Genomic DNA, 15,396 nt, shown 5'->3' on the forward strand with positions numbered 1-15,396 from the left:
TACACAGGCTGCTGGAAACTTGGGCCAAATGTTTTTTTTTCTCTTCATTTCTTTTTCCTGGGGTTGGTCCCAGGCCTTGCATCTATCAGGCTTGCACTCTACTCCTGAGCTACATGCTAACCCTAAACTCAGAACAGTTAATAATGGAAAGCCCAACAAGGCAGCATAAGGAAACCCAAAGCGTCCAGTTAGTAAATGGACAGTTATGTAACTGAGGAACCAATGGGTGCTAACAGTTTGCTATATTTTAAGAAAACAGTGGATTTTTAAAAAGCCAAGTAGAGTCCATCAGTCACTTTGTTGCAAGGTCTCATTAAAACACCATTAGCAAAGAACATATCACAGTGTTGTGTGAACCCCTTTATTTCTGAAGGGCATTTTTTTCTTTGAAAGGAAGACTAAGCTCTTACAGAAAGTTAGTTCACAATAAAAAGGGCAGATTGTATCCACCAACAGTTGAGCTGCGCTATGGCTGCCACAGTGGCCTTGCCTCTGAGGACAGCCCTTCACTTACAGTTGCTGTAGGTCCCACCTCCCATCTCCCTGGTAACTTTCAAAAAGTAAACCTCAGCTTTGCCACTCCTTAAGCTTCTTGGCCAAAAGCATGGAATGCACTGGTCCAGTGGATGCAGAGCACTGAACAGTTTGCACAGAGCCCATCCCCAGGGTCTTCCTGCTCGAGTTCTCTTACTGCAACCTTGTTTACATCACACCCGTGTTTACGTCACACCCGTGTTTACATCATTCAACTTCCATGCATCCCCACACACGCTTTATTTTAACATTATAAACATGTATTTCTGTATGAATAGATTACACGGATCATAAAGCATGCACCTGAAGGAAACGTTTAAACGCTGACCCAAAGCAGCACAGAGAACGGTGTGGCCGTGCTTTGTGAGGAGCAGGACATGGCGAGCAGAAGGCTCTGCCCTCCTAGACGCTGCACGCCCCTGAATGCAGATGGCTGTATTGTAAACGCTCTGTTCTTTCCTTTGGGCTCTATGCTTCACACTGGCACAAGCCAGCACTTGACTCAGCGCAAACTATCCACAAACCCAATCACTCTCTCACCACACAGTCCTGGTCTAACTGATACGAGTTAGGCTTTAATGCATAACCTTGTTTAACATCATTAGAGCGTTCTGACTACAGCATATGTGGTCTGTTTGCTTCTGTTGTTGCTGCTGAGGGCGGTCACTTTGTTGGGCCAGGGATGCCCGGCAAGCACTGTATTACAGCGCTATATTCCCGAGCCTACAGCGCTGTATCCCTGAGCCTGCTGCCTTCTGAGCCCCGATTTGGTGTCATGATTTTAGTTGTTCTTTTATCTCAAGATGTTGGAAGTTACTATTCAAATCACGAATAATAATTTGCAAGAGGCTAAATTATTGAATCATGTAATTAAAAATCTCCCCTTCAGACAAGCTCTAGTAATCAAAATATATTTCAATTTATTATAGGTAAAATTTTAATATATTAACACTAACCTTAAAATCAGTAATGAAAGCAGAAACTGAGAGAGCTATTTTCTTAACAAGGTAATAATAAGCCTTAATCCTAACTGATATATGTACACAGACACAGACACACACAGAGACACACACACAAATAAAGACTGGGTTTCTATGTTTTAGCCCCGGCTATCCTGGAGCTCACTGTGTAGACCAGGCTGGCCCTGAAGTCACAGCGATCAGCTTGTGTCTGCTTCCTGAGTGCTGGGATTAAACTAATTGGTAAGATAGTTAGGAGAAACACTACATGGGTTCCCACTAAGGTCAGGACAGACAAACACACCTGCTTCAGCTCCTAGTCATACAGCCAAACTACCAGCCAACACAGGAGGTGTGTAAAACAATCAGAACCCCAGGGACATGTGAGGCGGGCTAGAGGGACAGCTCAACAGTCTAGGGCACTTGCACAGCACTGGAGTTCGATTTCTGTCAGCCCTCCTGTCAGCCCTCTCACACACACCGGTAACCTAGCTCCGCAGGATCTGCTGCCCTCTCTGCTTTGGGACACCAGGTAACTGTGAGGTGGTAACATACAAGGAGCTGGGTGAGGGTGTATGTATATGGCACAGTGTACGCCCTACCTTGGCATGGCTGGCACTTCAATCCAGGTGATTCCCTGCTCTAGGAGGCTGCCCTATAGCAGTGGAGGGCTTTCAGCAGCACCCCAACCTCCTCCTGTGAGACACTCACACACACTGCCCAGCAGAGGAGGTGACATGACCTATATGTTTCTGGGAAGCATGTGTGAGGCCTGCCATGGTGACATGAGGTCTTGTCTCAACACAAGACAAAAAGAGCAAAGCGAAGCACCAAGGGCTGACGAGGTGGCCCAGCAGGTGACGGCACCGGCCACTGAGCCTCCTCACCTGAGTCTGATCCCCGGAAAGGCAAAAAGAATTCTAATAAAATTAAACAAAACAGAAAAAAAAAAAAAAGGAATGCTACTGTATTTGCAACTTTTCTGGAAAAAAACATCTAAAATTGTTTGAAACAAAAACTCTCAAGAAGCACTTGGCAGGCAAAGGCAGGTAGATCTCTGTGAGTTTAAGGACAACCTGGCTTACATATAGAGAAACCCTGTCTCTAAAAACAAAAAAACAAGAAAAAACCCAAAAGGGTCAAAAAAAGCAGCCAGGATTTTTACCGAAGTTCGTGGTCACCAAGATTGGGGTGGGAAGGTAAGTCCACTCAAGCCACTTTAAAAACATGTTTGCGTGTGCACACTTAAAAGGCGCACATGTGTGTGCCCGTGCTAGAGGGGGTCTGCTGAAGCTGGGGTTACAGTGGGCTGGGAGCTGGGAACAGAACCTGGGTCCTCTGGAAGAGCCATCTCTTTATGCCCTCATGACGCCATTTGTAAAGAGAAAAGCCGTGACAGGGCATTGCCTGGATGGCTAACAGAACGGGCTTGAGGAGGGTGAGTTTCTGAAGTCAGAGAAAACTTCAGAATAAGGTTTTCCATTTCCAGTGTCTGTCCTCTTTACCTATCAAGGACTTTCGTGCTGACCTGCCCCTCGGTGCTCACTGATGCTGACCTGCCTCTCAGTGTTCACTGATGCTGACCTGCCTCTCGGTGTTCACTGATGCTGACCTGCCCCTCGGTGCTCACTGATGCTGACCTGCCTCTCGGTGTTCACTGATGCTGACCTGCCTCTCGGTGTTCACTGACGCTGACCCGCCCCTCGGTGTTCACTGAAGCTGACCCGCCTCTCGGTGTTCACTGACGCTGACCCGCCTCTCGGTGTTCACTGACGCTGACCCGCCTCTCGGTGTTCACTGACGCTGACCCGCCTCTCGGTGTTCACTGACGCTGACCCGCCTCTCGGTGTTCACTGACGCTGACCCGCCCCTCGGTGTTCACTGACGCTGACCTGCCTCTCGGTGTTCACTGACGCTGACCTGCCTCTCGGTGTTCACTGACGCTGACCTGCCTCTCGGTGTTCACTGACGCTGACCCGCCTCTCGGTGTTCACTGACGCTGACCCGCCTCTCGGTGTTCACTGACGCTGACCCGCCTCTCGGTGTTCACTGACGCTGACCCGCCTCTCGGTGTTCACTGACGCTGACCCGCCCCTCGGTGTTCACTGACGCTGACCCGCCTCTCGGTGTTCACTGACGCTGACCCGCCTCTCGGTGTTCGCTGACGCTGACCCGCCTCTCGGTGTTCACTGACGCTGACCCGCCTCTCGGTGTTCACTGACGCTGACCCGCCCCTCGGTGTTCACTGACGCTGACCCGCCTCTCGGTGTTCACTGACGCTGACCCGCCTCTCGGTGTTCGCTGACGCTGACCTGCCTCTCGGTGTTCACTGACGCTGACCTGCCTCTCGGTGTTCACTGACGCTGACCCGCCTCTCGGTGTTCACTGACGCTGACCCGCCTCTCGGTGTTCGCTGACGCTGACCTGCCTCTCGGTGTTCGCTGACGCTGACCTGCCCCTCGGTGTTCACTGACGCTGACCTGCCCCTCGGTGTTCACTGACGCTGACCTGCCCCTCGGTGTTCACTGACGCTGACCTGCCTCTCGGTGTTCACTGACGCTGACCTGCCTCTCGGTGTTCACTGACGCTGACCTGCCTCTCGGTGTTCACTGACGCTGACCTGCCTCTCGGTGTTCACTGACGCTGACCTGCCTCTCGGTGTTCGCTGACGCTGACCTGCCTCTCGGTGTTCGCTGACGCTGACCTGCCTCTCGGTGTTCGCTGATGCTGACCTGCCTCTCGGTGTTCACTGATGCTGACCTGCCTCTCGGTGTTCACTGATGCTGACCTACCTCTTGGTGTTCATCGACGCCTTCATCATCCATTTATTAGTGAGAGGATCAAACATCTCCATGCTGCCTAAGTGCTCGTTGCCGTCATGTCCGCCCACCGCGTACACTTTACCTGCCGAGCAGAGAAGCAGTTAGTCTAACTCGGAGGACCGTGTGATACTCATGTTATTTACTGTAATATTATGTGATAGTGACGCTGTTTACATGTGAGCACTAAATAACTAGAATGCCATAATAAATTAACTTTTAACATTTTTTTCTGTGCGTTATTGGATTCAGGCCACCAGTTAACTAAAACTTAGTGGAGGCTTTCACTAACTAAGCCTGCTTTCAAAGGCCAGAATCACTTTTTTTTATTAAATAGTAAAATCATTAATTCTGCCTTCAAAACAGGTCAATAAAATGGAAAAAGGCTAAAAACAAATTATAAAGAAAATATAAGACTGTTAATACAATTGACCAACTTTTTTCTGAATAAAACAGAAATATAGGAAATGAGAAAGATTGTGTCTGTCACAGTTATTCCCCAGCCTGCCTCAGAATTTTCCTGTATTGTATACAGAAATGAGATTTTAAAATCATCACTACAAATTAATTAACTGCAGAACCATAGAAAAATTGTAAGAAAAAATTAAGAATCACCTTTTCCTCATTTTTTTAAGGGGACAAATGTTGATGAAAAGCAGAGGCTGGGGAGGTAGTTAAGAGTGCCTGGCCCTCTGACAGGGACACAACAGCAGCCACGTGGACACATACACATGCAGGCCAGTAGCCATACACACGACAAGTCAACCCCTTAAAGTGTATACAAGTAATTTAGGAGCTGGGGGTGTCGCTCAGTCGGGAGGGTTCTCGTCTATCATATAGGAATTCCAGAGTCAACTCCAGCACTGCATGCCTGGATGTGGTGGTGCACGCCTGTAACCCCAGCTCTCGGGGAGGTACAAGCAGGAGGATCAGGAGTCAGGAGTTCAAGGTCAGCCTAAGACACCCAAGGGCTAGAGATCTTCTCTTGAAAAAAAAAAAATGAACAAAACCCAGAACCAAGTTAGAACCAAAACATTAATTATAATTGACCCCAGGATATTTCATACAGAAATGAAATCCACCACTGAGATGCACTTCTGTCCCTTGGTGACTTAAAGCAGGGTCTTCCATGTAGCTCAGGCTGGCCTGGAACTGAAATCCTCCTGCCTCCGCCTCAATGCTGGGACTGTAAGTATGTGCCAGCATGCCCAGCTGCAGGAATCTCACCTTCCCATCTGCTCCCTTTTAATGCACATGCCACCATGCCAATGCATAGCAACACTGTTACAGAGAGGGAGAAAAGGTCAAAGGTCATGCAATTAAAAACACACAGCACAGTGACGATATTCCGCAACAACAGACCTACCTTCCACGGAGATCACACCCACGTGTCGCCTTCGGCTATTCATTTCTGGTCCAAAGAACCAACTGTTTTTGTTGATGGAATAGCACTCGATACTGCGAAAGGGGTCACCTGATCCCCCTCGGCCACCTACACAGAACAGCACACCTAAAGGCGAAGCCACAAGACCCAGATCAGTGTCATGGCTCTCAAAGCTTTGCTTTTAATTAGTGTGGAAAATGATTGTCAAATTCTGAGTAGTTTTTAAAAGATGCGTTATGAAATCTAATCTATTTTCCTTCTGCCACCTTCCTCTAACCTTTCAAAGAGTGTGACTGGTGAGCGGTCTGTTCTTCCTCACAAGTGTCCCTGCTTATGTCGTCACGGGATCAAGGGAAAGGACAGGCATACGCGCATACTGACGGGAGGACTGCGCCGTGACCGCCGCACAGCCGTCTGCCCAGTCAGCCTTTTCACTGTCTCTCACTGGTACAGTGCAGCGCGGGACCACCTGCGCTCCCGTTTGGAAGGTCCCTTCTGTCTCCTTTTGTCTCCATTTTCCACCCACTCCTCCCTGCCTTAGCTCTCCGAGGAAAGGTCCATCCCTGTGGCTAAAGCACCTGTCATGGCATCTTCAATCCACACGCCTAAGCTACACCGAGGCCTCCAGAGCCCCGAGGCCAGTGCGCCCGGAGTATCGCCTTCCTTCCTTTCCTGACGAGGCCTGCCTGGCCCGATCGAGCTGCCACCATCTTTGTGTGGGTCTCCACAAGCTATGGCTCAGCTGCAAGGTCCAGCTTCTCCTCCTTAGAAGCATTTTGCTTCCAGACTGCTGACGGGACTATGGTGGTTTGAGTGAAAACAGCTGCCACTGTTAGGAGGCGTGGCCTTGTTGGAGGAAGTGCATCACAGGGGGCGGGGCTTTGAGGTCTCAGAAGCTCAAGCCAGGTCCAGTGTGCCACTCTCTCTCCCTGCTGCCTGGGGATCCAGATGTAGAGCTCTCAGCTCCTCTCCAGCACCAGGTCTGCCTGCATGCCGCCATGCTTCTGCCGTGACAATAAATGGACTAACCCTCTGAGCCTGCAAGCCAGCCCCAGTGAGGTGTTTCTTTTCCAAGAGTTGTGGTGGTGGTGGTGTCTCTCACAGCAACAGAACCCTGACGACGACCAGGACAATCTGATAAAATACTCTTTTAACACTTTCCACAACCTCCACCCGAAACACTTCAGCAAATGCCCTGAACTGTAAACATGGTTAAAATGACATGCTTTATATATGTACCACAACTTGGGGAAAGAACCAAAAAGCAAAACGTAAATGTAACTCAGAACTACCTGATGGGCAAACACAGACCTGGGGTCTGACCCTCGGGCCCTGGGCTGGTCTCTGAGGAAAGGGTTAGGGACTGTATTTCTAACAGGCTCCTCTGAGAAGCAGTGAGTGCCCTCAAGGGAAAGCCTCAGGGCTGGAGATGTGCTCACTCGGGGCTGGAGTGCTTGGCTGGGGCCTGCAATTGGTCCCCAGTGCCGCAAGGCAGAAAAGCTTACACCTTGGCACAGCAAACTCCACAGCAGCTCAAGTTACTGCGCACGAGTCCAATGCCAGGCCTCAGCGGTCCTGCAGCACGTTTGGCAACTTTCATTCATTTAACATGTGCTCGGCTGTGGGAGTGAGCATTACACACTCACTACACAGTGCCTGGCGTGTGGTCAGCTGTAGGAGTGAGCATTACATACTCACTACACAGTGCCTGGCATGTGCTCGGCCATGGGAGTGAGCATTACACACTCACTATGCAGTGCTGGCGTGTGCTTGACACTCTGGTAAGGTGAAGGCTGAAGACCGCCCCCCCCAACTGGCATCCTTAAAGTTATTATTTAAAACAAAGGCTGAGCTTTCTTTCTGCTTTAGCACTTCCCTGCCCCTCACATCAGCCACCAGCACCTTTCATGCCACACTTGGTGGTCACAGCAAGGCACCTGCAGACTCTGCAGAATGTATCTGTCTGTCCTTTTCCCTGACCCAGGCTGTGCGTATGTCTGCACTGGTGACACCTGTTCAGAGCCCGCAGCAGAGCTGTGTGCCAGTGACACCCCGGGAGCTTCCACACCTGTGCCCCCAAAGTATTCCCACTAGCTCAATACTTTGGGTCAGAAGTTACAGTTCCAGGAGACCTAACAGACCCCCTAGTCAAGTTTATAATAAGCAAAGGCCTTGAAACATTAGGAAATTAGTCAACTGTAACAACAGTGGTAGAATTATAATCCCCGAATGCAATCTCGCTCTGTGATGGCACTTTCTCTACATGAAAGCTACACAGCTCGCCTCCGAACGTGTCATGAAAGAAAACAAATCAGAGGCAAGAACACGGGCATGAGATCGTCTCTGCTGCTCTGGACAAGTCCAGCCAATCCTCAGTCCTGTCTCCCTAAAACGGAGGAGACCCATCTGTCTGACAAAAGGCTGACTCCTTTGTTAAAACCTACTCTGTCAAATTGCTACGAGTACGGCAGACTTGTATATGGATGTCTAGTGTATTTTGGTATGCCCCTAGCCTGCTTAGACGTTGAATTTAAATATGGGTTTGGAGAATGTTTGCCTAGTATGTACAGAGTGCTAGGTTTCATCCCCACAGCAAACAAACAAGCCGAGAAAAGAGTGACCCTAAGGAGCTTAGTTAAGTCTCTGAGTTTGAGGCCAGCCTGGTCTATAGAGTGAGTCCAGGACAGAGAAACCCTGTCTTGGAAGCAAAACAAAACAACAAAGCAAAAATAAAAGAACTTAATTAAACATCGGTACTTTATGAGGCAGGATTCAGAAAACCAAAATTCTGTGATAGAAAAAAAAAACTTTTTTAAAGATAGGTTTGGCCTGGAAGTGGGCATGTAGACTAGGCTGGCATCAAACTCAGAAGGTAAAATGCACCTGCCTCTGCCTCAAAACAGGGCTGGGACTAAGGCAAAACTGAAAGTGCTGCCTGGCTGTAACTAACAACGGGTTCCTACTTACAGGCGTGTAGAAAGAACAGCAGTGACAGTCTTTCCGACGCTGCTGAGCTGGCTGGTTAGAGGGCTGCCCTCAGAAGCAGGAGTGCTCACTCACCCAGGCATGGCCTTCCGGTTGGCTGGCCTGCACGCGGCACTGCCTCTTTTGCTGAGCTGCTGGACTTCACTGGTGTTCTCTTGTCCCCCAAATACTAAAATAAAAATGATGTGGACACGGCACACATGGAATCCCAGCACTTGGGAGGTGGAGACAGAAAGATCATGGGTTCAAGGCTAGCCTAGGTTACATGGGGATTTCCAGGACAGCCTGGGCTACACCAGGACTTCAAGGTCAGCCAGGGTTGGAAATACATCTAGAGTGGCATCACCTAATGAGGAGCTATATGCTTCTTATGTAAGGGACTTTGATTCTAAGGCCTTCATACAAATGTCAGATATGGTTTACCATGCTTTTCTTTTGATTTGGTAAAACACAATGGCAGGTATTGAAATATGTGATGTCTGTCAAGCTTGATGCTCGGCTCTATAGATACAAGCCTTAAAGATCTTCAGCCATTTCTGAAGCACATGTCAGTCTCAAGACATGCCGAGAAACAGATTAGAAGGCAACACGGCCAAGCACATTCCAACAGGACTCTAAAGGCACCAATAGCAGCCGATTCTGAATAAAGCCTCAGAGACGACCTCGAGGGAGCAGCTACTGCTTCGGATTTTGTAGGACCCACAGCTTTTAAAAAACTGGCTTACTGTATCCAGGTGCCATGGCACGCCACTGTGAACAAGCATTCAGGTGGCTCGCCACTGTGAACAAGCGTTCAGGTGGCACGCCACTGTGAACAACTATTCAGAAGAGCTGTGAGTTGTAGCCTGAGCTCCGGGGAGATTCTGTCTCACAAAACCAAACATCCAAAGCAACAGAAACATTGCTGTATTAGTCAAATTACATGACGTACATTAGGAATCATGACTACATAGCTATTCCTACAGACCATTTATTACACTAAGACAACCAGACACTAACTGCCTGACTAATATGCTTCGATATACATAACCAAGAACCCTCAGACATGTCAGATCCCCTTCTGGCAAGTTGAAAAAAGGAGCAATTTGATTACCAGCCGTATGCTTCCTTGGGGTAGTCCGGACTGTGTACTCAAAGTCAGGAACTGGTTTGCTGCTCAAATGAAGGTGGTAATTTCTTGCTTCATCCAACAGATCTCTACATTTCAGATTTTGCTTGACAATCTGCTCTTTTGCCACAACACCCATAAGAAAATCAACTGGCAGCAACGGCAGACGAACCTGAGATCGTGGAAAGTTGTGACACAAAACTTCAATAGCAACAGGATAGGTAATCCCCACTCTCACTTCTCAGGATGATGGCTAGGACTTAGTGGGATGTCCTTTGTCCTCTCACTTCTCAGGATGATGGCTAGGACTTAGTGGGACATCCTTTGTCCTCCATGTGCAAAGCCCCTGGCTCAATGTCCAGACTCATAAAAACAGTAACAAAAAACTGTTACATGTGAAATAAATTAGAAATTGAAAAGTAATTTTTACTTGTGCTTTAAAAATCCAATTACAATCATAATTGAATATATTTTCTTCCTCTGAGTAAAAATATAATTTGTTCTTAACGAATTAAGGTTTTGATAACACTATTAAAATTTTACTAAATGTGGGCACAACTGAACATAGTGACTCATGTCCGTAATCCCAGAACTTGGGAGGCTGAGATGGAAGCCTTGTGAATTTGGGTCTAGCCTGAGTTATAGAGTGTCAGGCTAGTCTGGGCTAGACCCTGTTTGCAAACAACTACAAATTGGATTAAGTACCCAATGTTTTTAGTTGTGTTGTTTTAAGACAGATTTTTGTGCAGCCCAGGCTGGCCTCAAACTTGCTATGTACCAAGGATGCTTCTCAGCTCTGACCTTGCGCCTGTGTCTCCTCACTGCTACAGTTTCAGGCATGCTTTGTAGCGCCTGCTTATGCTGTACTGAGGACCAGACCCAGGGCTTCATGCATGGTAGGCGCGCACTCTAGGCGCTGAACTGCAGCCCTACCCCAATCCAATGTTCTCAGCAACGACAAAGTTTTAATAAAGCATTAACTGCAGAAAAAGGTAAGTATGAAACTGTTTCCCTTCTAAGGACCATCATCTCCCTTCTCAGTAAACAAAATAAACAGGAGGAAGCCGGAGGGAGGAAGGAAGGGAGGGAGGAAGGGAGGGAGGGAGGGAGGGAGGGAGGGAGGGAGGGAGGGAAGGAGGGAGGGAGGGAGGACAGAGGAAACACCAGGGAAGGAAACGGGAACACTGGGCACAGACCCTGCAAGGGTGCCCACTCTGACAGTTAAAATCAATAATCATAACACACATTTCCAAGGTTTCAAAGTAAACTTCAACATGCAGTTATGTTATGTGATTCTTTCCAGCATCAGTCTATAGTCATTAGGAAAATGACTGATTAAAACTTAGAAACTCCATTATAAAATAAGTTAAAAATTACTGGTAGAGCTGTTTTCCTAGAGCCATTTTCAACTAACAGAGCACACTATTCATTACTACTCCATATGAATATTTTAAGTATTTGAGCTTAAAAAATCATGCAAGCACAACAAATCAAGATGTATTATTAGTGTAGGAACTGCACAGGGCACAAGGAGTTAACATCACACCCGTTCAGATGAGTGACTACACACACACACACACACACACACACACACACACACACTCCCCCCGCCCGCGCCCCCGCACATGCGCATTTGCGCCCGCCCCTCCTTGAGCCCTACCTGCGCAAGCGTCTCATCCAGCCACTTAGGATGATGCTGGGGATTGGCGAGAAGCCACTTGATGGCCGCGCTGTAGACCTGCTTCTCGCTGTCAATGTTGAGGTCACTGGAGGACAGAAGCTTGTGGAGGTGCTGGGGGGACACGCTCACGAAATCTTCGCATTCCACCACCTCCGTGAAGTGCTCGCAGGCGTACTGGTCCGCCATGTCCATCAGGTCTATCCGGTTGTGACTCTCCGCAAAGGCGCGCACCGCCAGGCAGTTGGAGGGGTGGAAATGCAACTTCATGTACTCGCAGCAGGCTCTGGCCACCAGTTCAACCTGCAGAATACAAGCTGCGTACAGCAGAGGCTGCACGTTGTCCACTGTCAACGTGAGCCGTGACGAGTAGACGAATGTCACCAAGTCTTCCACGGCATCTCCGTCAAAGTCTCGAATCTCAATCAGCGCCTGCTTGGCCTCAGCCATTTCGGAGAGAAACATGGCTCTGAAGTAGGGGATCACACAAGCCAGCACCAACTTGTGACAAGAGATGAGCTTCGCGCCAACCTGTCCAAATCAACACACACACTGAGGCGGCGGCTGCACATGAGAGAACACGCGCCGCAGACAGTGTTCACACGGCTGGGATTCATGTGAATGCTGAAATCCTTGAGCTACTTAGCCTTCATTCAAGGCCAGTTTCTGGAAGTCAGGTAATTTTCGCTGCTTAAATTAGCCATACTGAACTATTATTTTCTATGCTATCTCGTATTTGAGGATCATTCTGTGAACTAGGAAACATTTTTAAGGCAGCCTAAAAATAACATTTTAACAATCGTATGAGGGCTTAGTGGCAGGGGGCTTGCCTTGCATGCATGAAGCTGTAAGTTCAATTCCCAGCCCCTCCTCAAATTGATAACACTCTATTACATCATAGTATCACAAAGCAGAGTCACGCAATTTCCAGAGAATCACTATTTTAGTACAACCTTTCCACCCAAGCTATGAAGCCAATAGCCAGAGGGGCAGTCTGAATGAGAATGGCCCCCACAGGCTAACACACCTAAATGTTTGGTTCCCACGGGGGGGGGGGGGAACTGTTTGGGAAGGATTAGGAGGCGTGGCCGTGTTGGAAGAGGGCTTTGAGATGTCAAAAGCCCATGCCATTCCCTTTCTTTCTCTTTCTTTCTGCCTCTAGGCTGCTGTCCGAACACGTGAGCTCCCAGCCACTGCTCCAGCACCATGCCTGCCTGCTGCTGCCACGCTCCCTGCCACAGTGGACATGGACTCACCCTCTCATACTGTAGCCCCCAATAAACTCTTTCTTTTATAAGTTGTCTGATCATGGTGTCTCTTCACAACAACAGGACAGCAACTAAGACAGGCAGCTAATTATTTTCATGTAGATTATAAAAAAACAACTTTGTCTTTCTACAACTCTATTTTAATCTCTTGATTAAAAAACACACAAACAAACAAACAAACACGTAGCTGGGCATGGTGGCACTCTTTTAATTCCAGTGCTCAGGGAGGCAGATCTCTGTGACTTCAAGGCCAGCCTGGTCTACAAAGTGAGTCCAGGACAGCCAGGGCTACACAGAGAAACCCTGTCTCAAAAAACAAAACAAAACCCCAAATGTATTCTTTTAGAATAACTATCCATTCTAAAGGCTCAAGATCTTTGTAAAGCCATATATGAAATACACAAAAAATCTGCCCTTGTACTCTGCCAACTCTTCTTTGATGTTATATATTTCATCATACAGTTTATTTCTATATTTTCCTGTCACATAAAATAGTTATCTTTTACCAAAACAATAAAAAATTAGAAATATATAAACTTGGTGCTTCAAACTGGACTAAAAAATATACAAACTATAAAATAACTGTATGATTTAGTCATAGAAATATGTACCATGAAATATGTATGTGTGTCCTCAATACTAGTAAATTTTCTTGCTTACATTTTTGTTAGATCAAAGAACGAACATATGAATAATTCGAGATAATAAGAAAAAACTCATGTCAACCTTAAACATTAGTAAAATATTTAGAATATAAACATTACTGAATTATTTCTTACTAAAATATTTAAAATACTTAAAACCGGCCACTTTGTATTAAAACACAACAAAACAAGACTCTGCATCCCTAAGGTGCTTTACTGTCACCACAGGGGGCGCAGGGAGAGGGCTGAGGGGGCGGCAGGCAGTCTCACTTTTACTCAGACCCATAAACTAAGAACTCTAACACAGTAAGTGCACTGCCAAATTATGAGGTGAAATAAACTAAAGCTGTTGAAAAAGAGCAATCACAATTCCATTCACTGTCAGTTCTTATTTAGAAGTCTGCTAATCCACTGACCTACAGCAGCATGGTTTTCTCTCAGTCTGAAATGTCTAGTGGACACAGAAAAGCACAGGAGAGTTTTCTCCCAGTTCGACTGCCAACTTGCTAACACATTTGCTTCAACGGCTTCCATGCAAGTTCAAAGTAAATATATAATTATTCTCCAAGTGTCGGAAATGTTTGCAGTCCTTCCACTTACTGGCACCACAGCTGCAACACACTATTTGATCATCTGACACTGGCTTTTAGGTCATTTCAGTTTCTTACACACAAATGATATCTTATAGAAAAGTATTTTCTCTTAATTTTGAGACGGTTTTCGAGGACCCCACTTTTTTTTTTGTTTTGTTTTGTTTTGTTTTTCGAGACAGGGTCTCTCTGTGTTAGCCTTGGCTGGCTGTCCTAGACTCGCTTTGTAGACCAGGCTGGCCTCGAACTCACAGCGATCCGCCTGCCTCTGCCTCCCGAGTGCTGGGATTAAAGGCATGCGCCACCACGCCCGGCTGAGGACCCCACTTTTTAAATAGCTTGTTACATTCTGCTGACCTGCCTGCCCTGACCACAGAACAAGGCTGGTGACCCTTTACCTCAGGGACACTTCTACAATGCTCTGGGTAATATGCTGCAAGCGAACATTTTTCTTATTGTTTTTCCTTTTTTATTCCTTAACTATGCAACACTTTTCAATAACAGGGTTAGTATGAAACTATTCTTTGTATACAAAATAATAAAAACAAATCTGTAGCCAAACCTCTTTTCCTTTATAAGCTATATTTTAAGTTTTCAATTTAACCTTTGATAATTTTGCTCTTTTAATTAATACTACTTTTTAAAAATTAACTAATTGCAGGGCATAGTAGTGCATGCCCAGCACTCAGGGAGGCAGAGGCAGGCGGATCTCAGTGAGTTCGAGGCCAGCCTGGTCTACAAAGTAAGTCCAGGACAGCTAAGGCTACACAGAGAAACCCTGTCTCCAAAACAAAACAAAAACCAAAAGAAACTACAACAACAAAAAATTAACTAATTTAAATTACTCTTAGTGGGCAGAAAGTGTTTGTCAAGATCTAAAAGGAGAGAGGTTAGATAGATGTACCAATTTCAAAATAATCTTCACATGCACTAAATTACCACACGACAGTGACTTCCCAATGTTCTACAGTAATTATACTCACTCTGATTCATTTTCAAATTATATAATAGAGACAATTCAGATTGTATTTAGGAGTTGAAATAAACTATATGTGCATACATATCATATATATAAAATTTTTTCCCTTCTGAGCAACACAAAACAGACTTAACCAACCAACCAGCCCTCGTTCCCAGCTGAATGGACAGGAGACCATCACAGAATTCTGACGACACCGCAACCCTGCAGAGTGCTTACACACTGAGTAGAGGGGCCTGACCGCCTCTGCTATCACCCCTTTTTTATTAGCTACAACTGGGATCCGGTCTGAAAGGCCCCTCCCCACGGGATTTGAGGAATGAAGAAACCATGTGGCCCTGAGCTCGTGAAGTCAAGGCTTATAAAAGGGTTGGCCGGAACCAGCTCAGGCCTTTCCCCTCCTGCCTTGCACCACGTGAGGACACGGCAAATGCATCCTCACCGACTC

At 46.9% G+C, this 15,396-nt stretch overlaps 1 protein-coding gene across 2 annotated transcripts in view; it reads right to left on the reverse strand.

Annotated features, from left to right (window-relative positions):
* The window catches only part of KLHL8 (kelch like family member 8), a 66,009-nt gene that overhangs the window by 5,225 nt on the left and 45,388 nt on the right, over positions 1–15,396 (reverse strand). For both annotated transcript variants that reach the window (XM_084758230.1, XM_084758229.1), the window contains exons 3-6: positions 11,450–11,998; positions 9,775–9,961; positions 5,679–5,822; positions 4,286–4,397 (exon numbers count right to left, since the gene is read on the reverse strand). In XM_084758230.1, the coding sequence (XP_084614356.1) occupies positions 4,286–4,397; positions 5,679–5,822; positions 9,775–9,961; positions 11,450–11,998 (992 nt within the window). The remainder of the gene's footprint in view (positions 1–4,285; positions 4,398–5,678; positions 5,823–9,774; positions 9,962–11,449; positions 11,999–15,396) is intronic.

The sequence above is a fragment of the Acomys minous genome (genome assembly GCF_964271855.1).
Source record: "Acomys minous genome assembly, chromosome: 15".
Lineage (NCBI taxonomy): Eukaryota > Metazoa > Chordata > Mammalia > Rodentia > Muridae > Acomys > Acomys minous.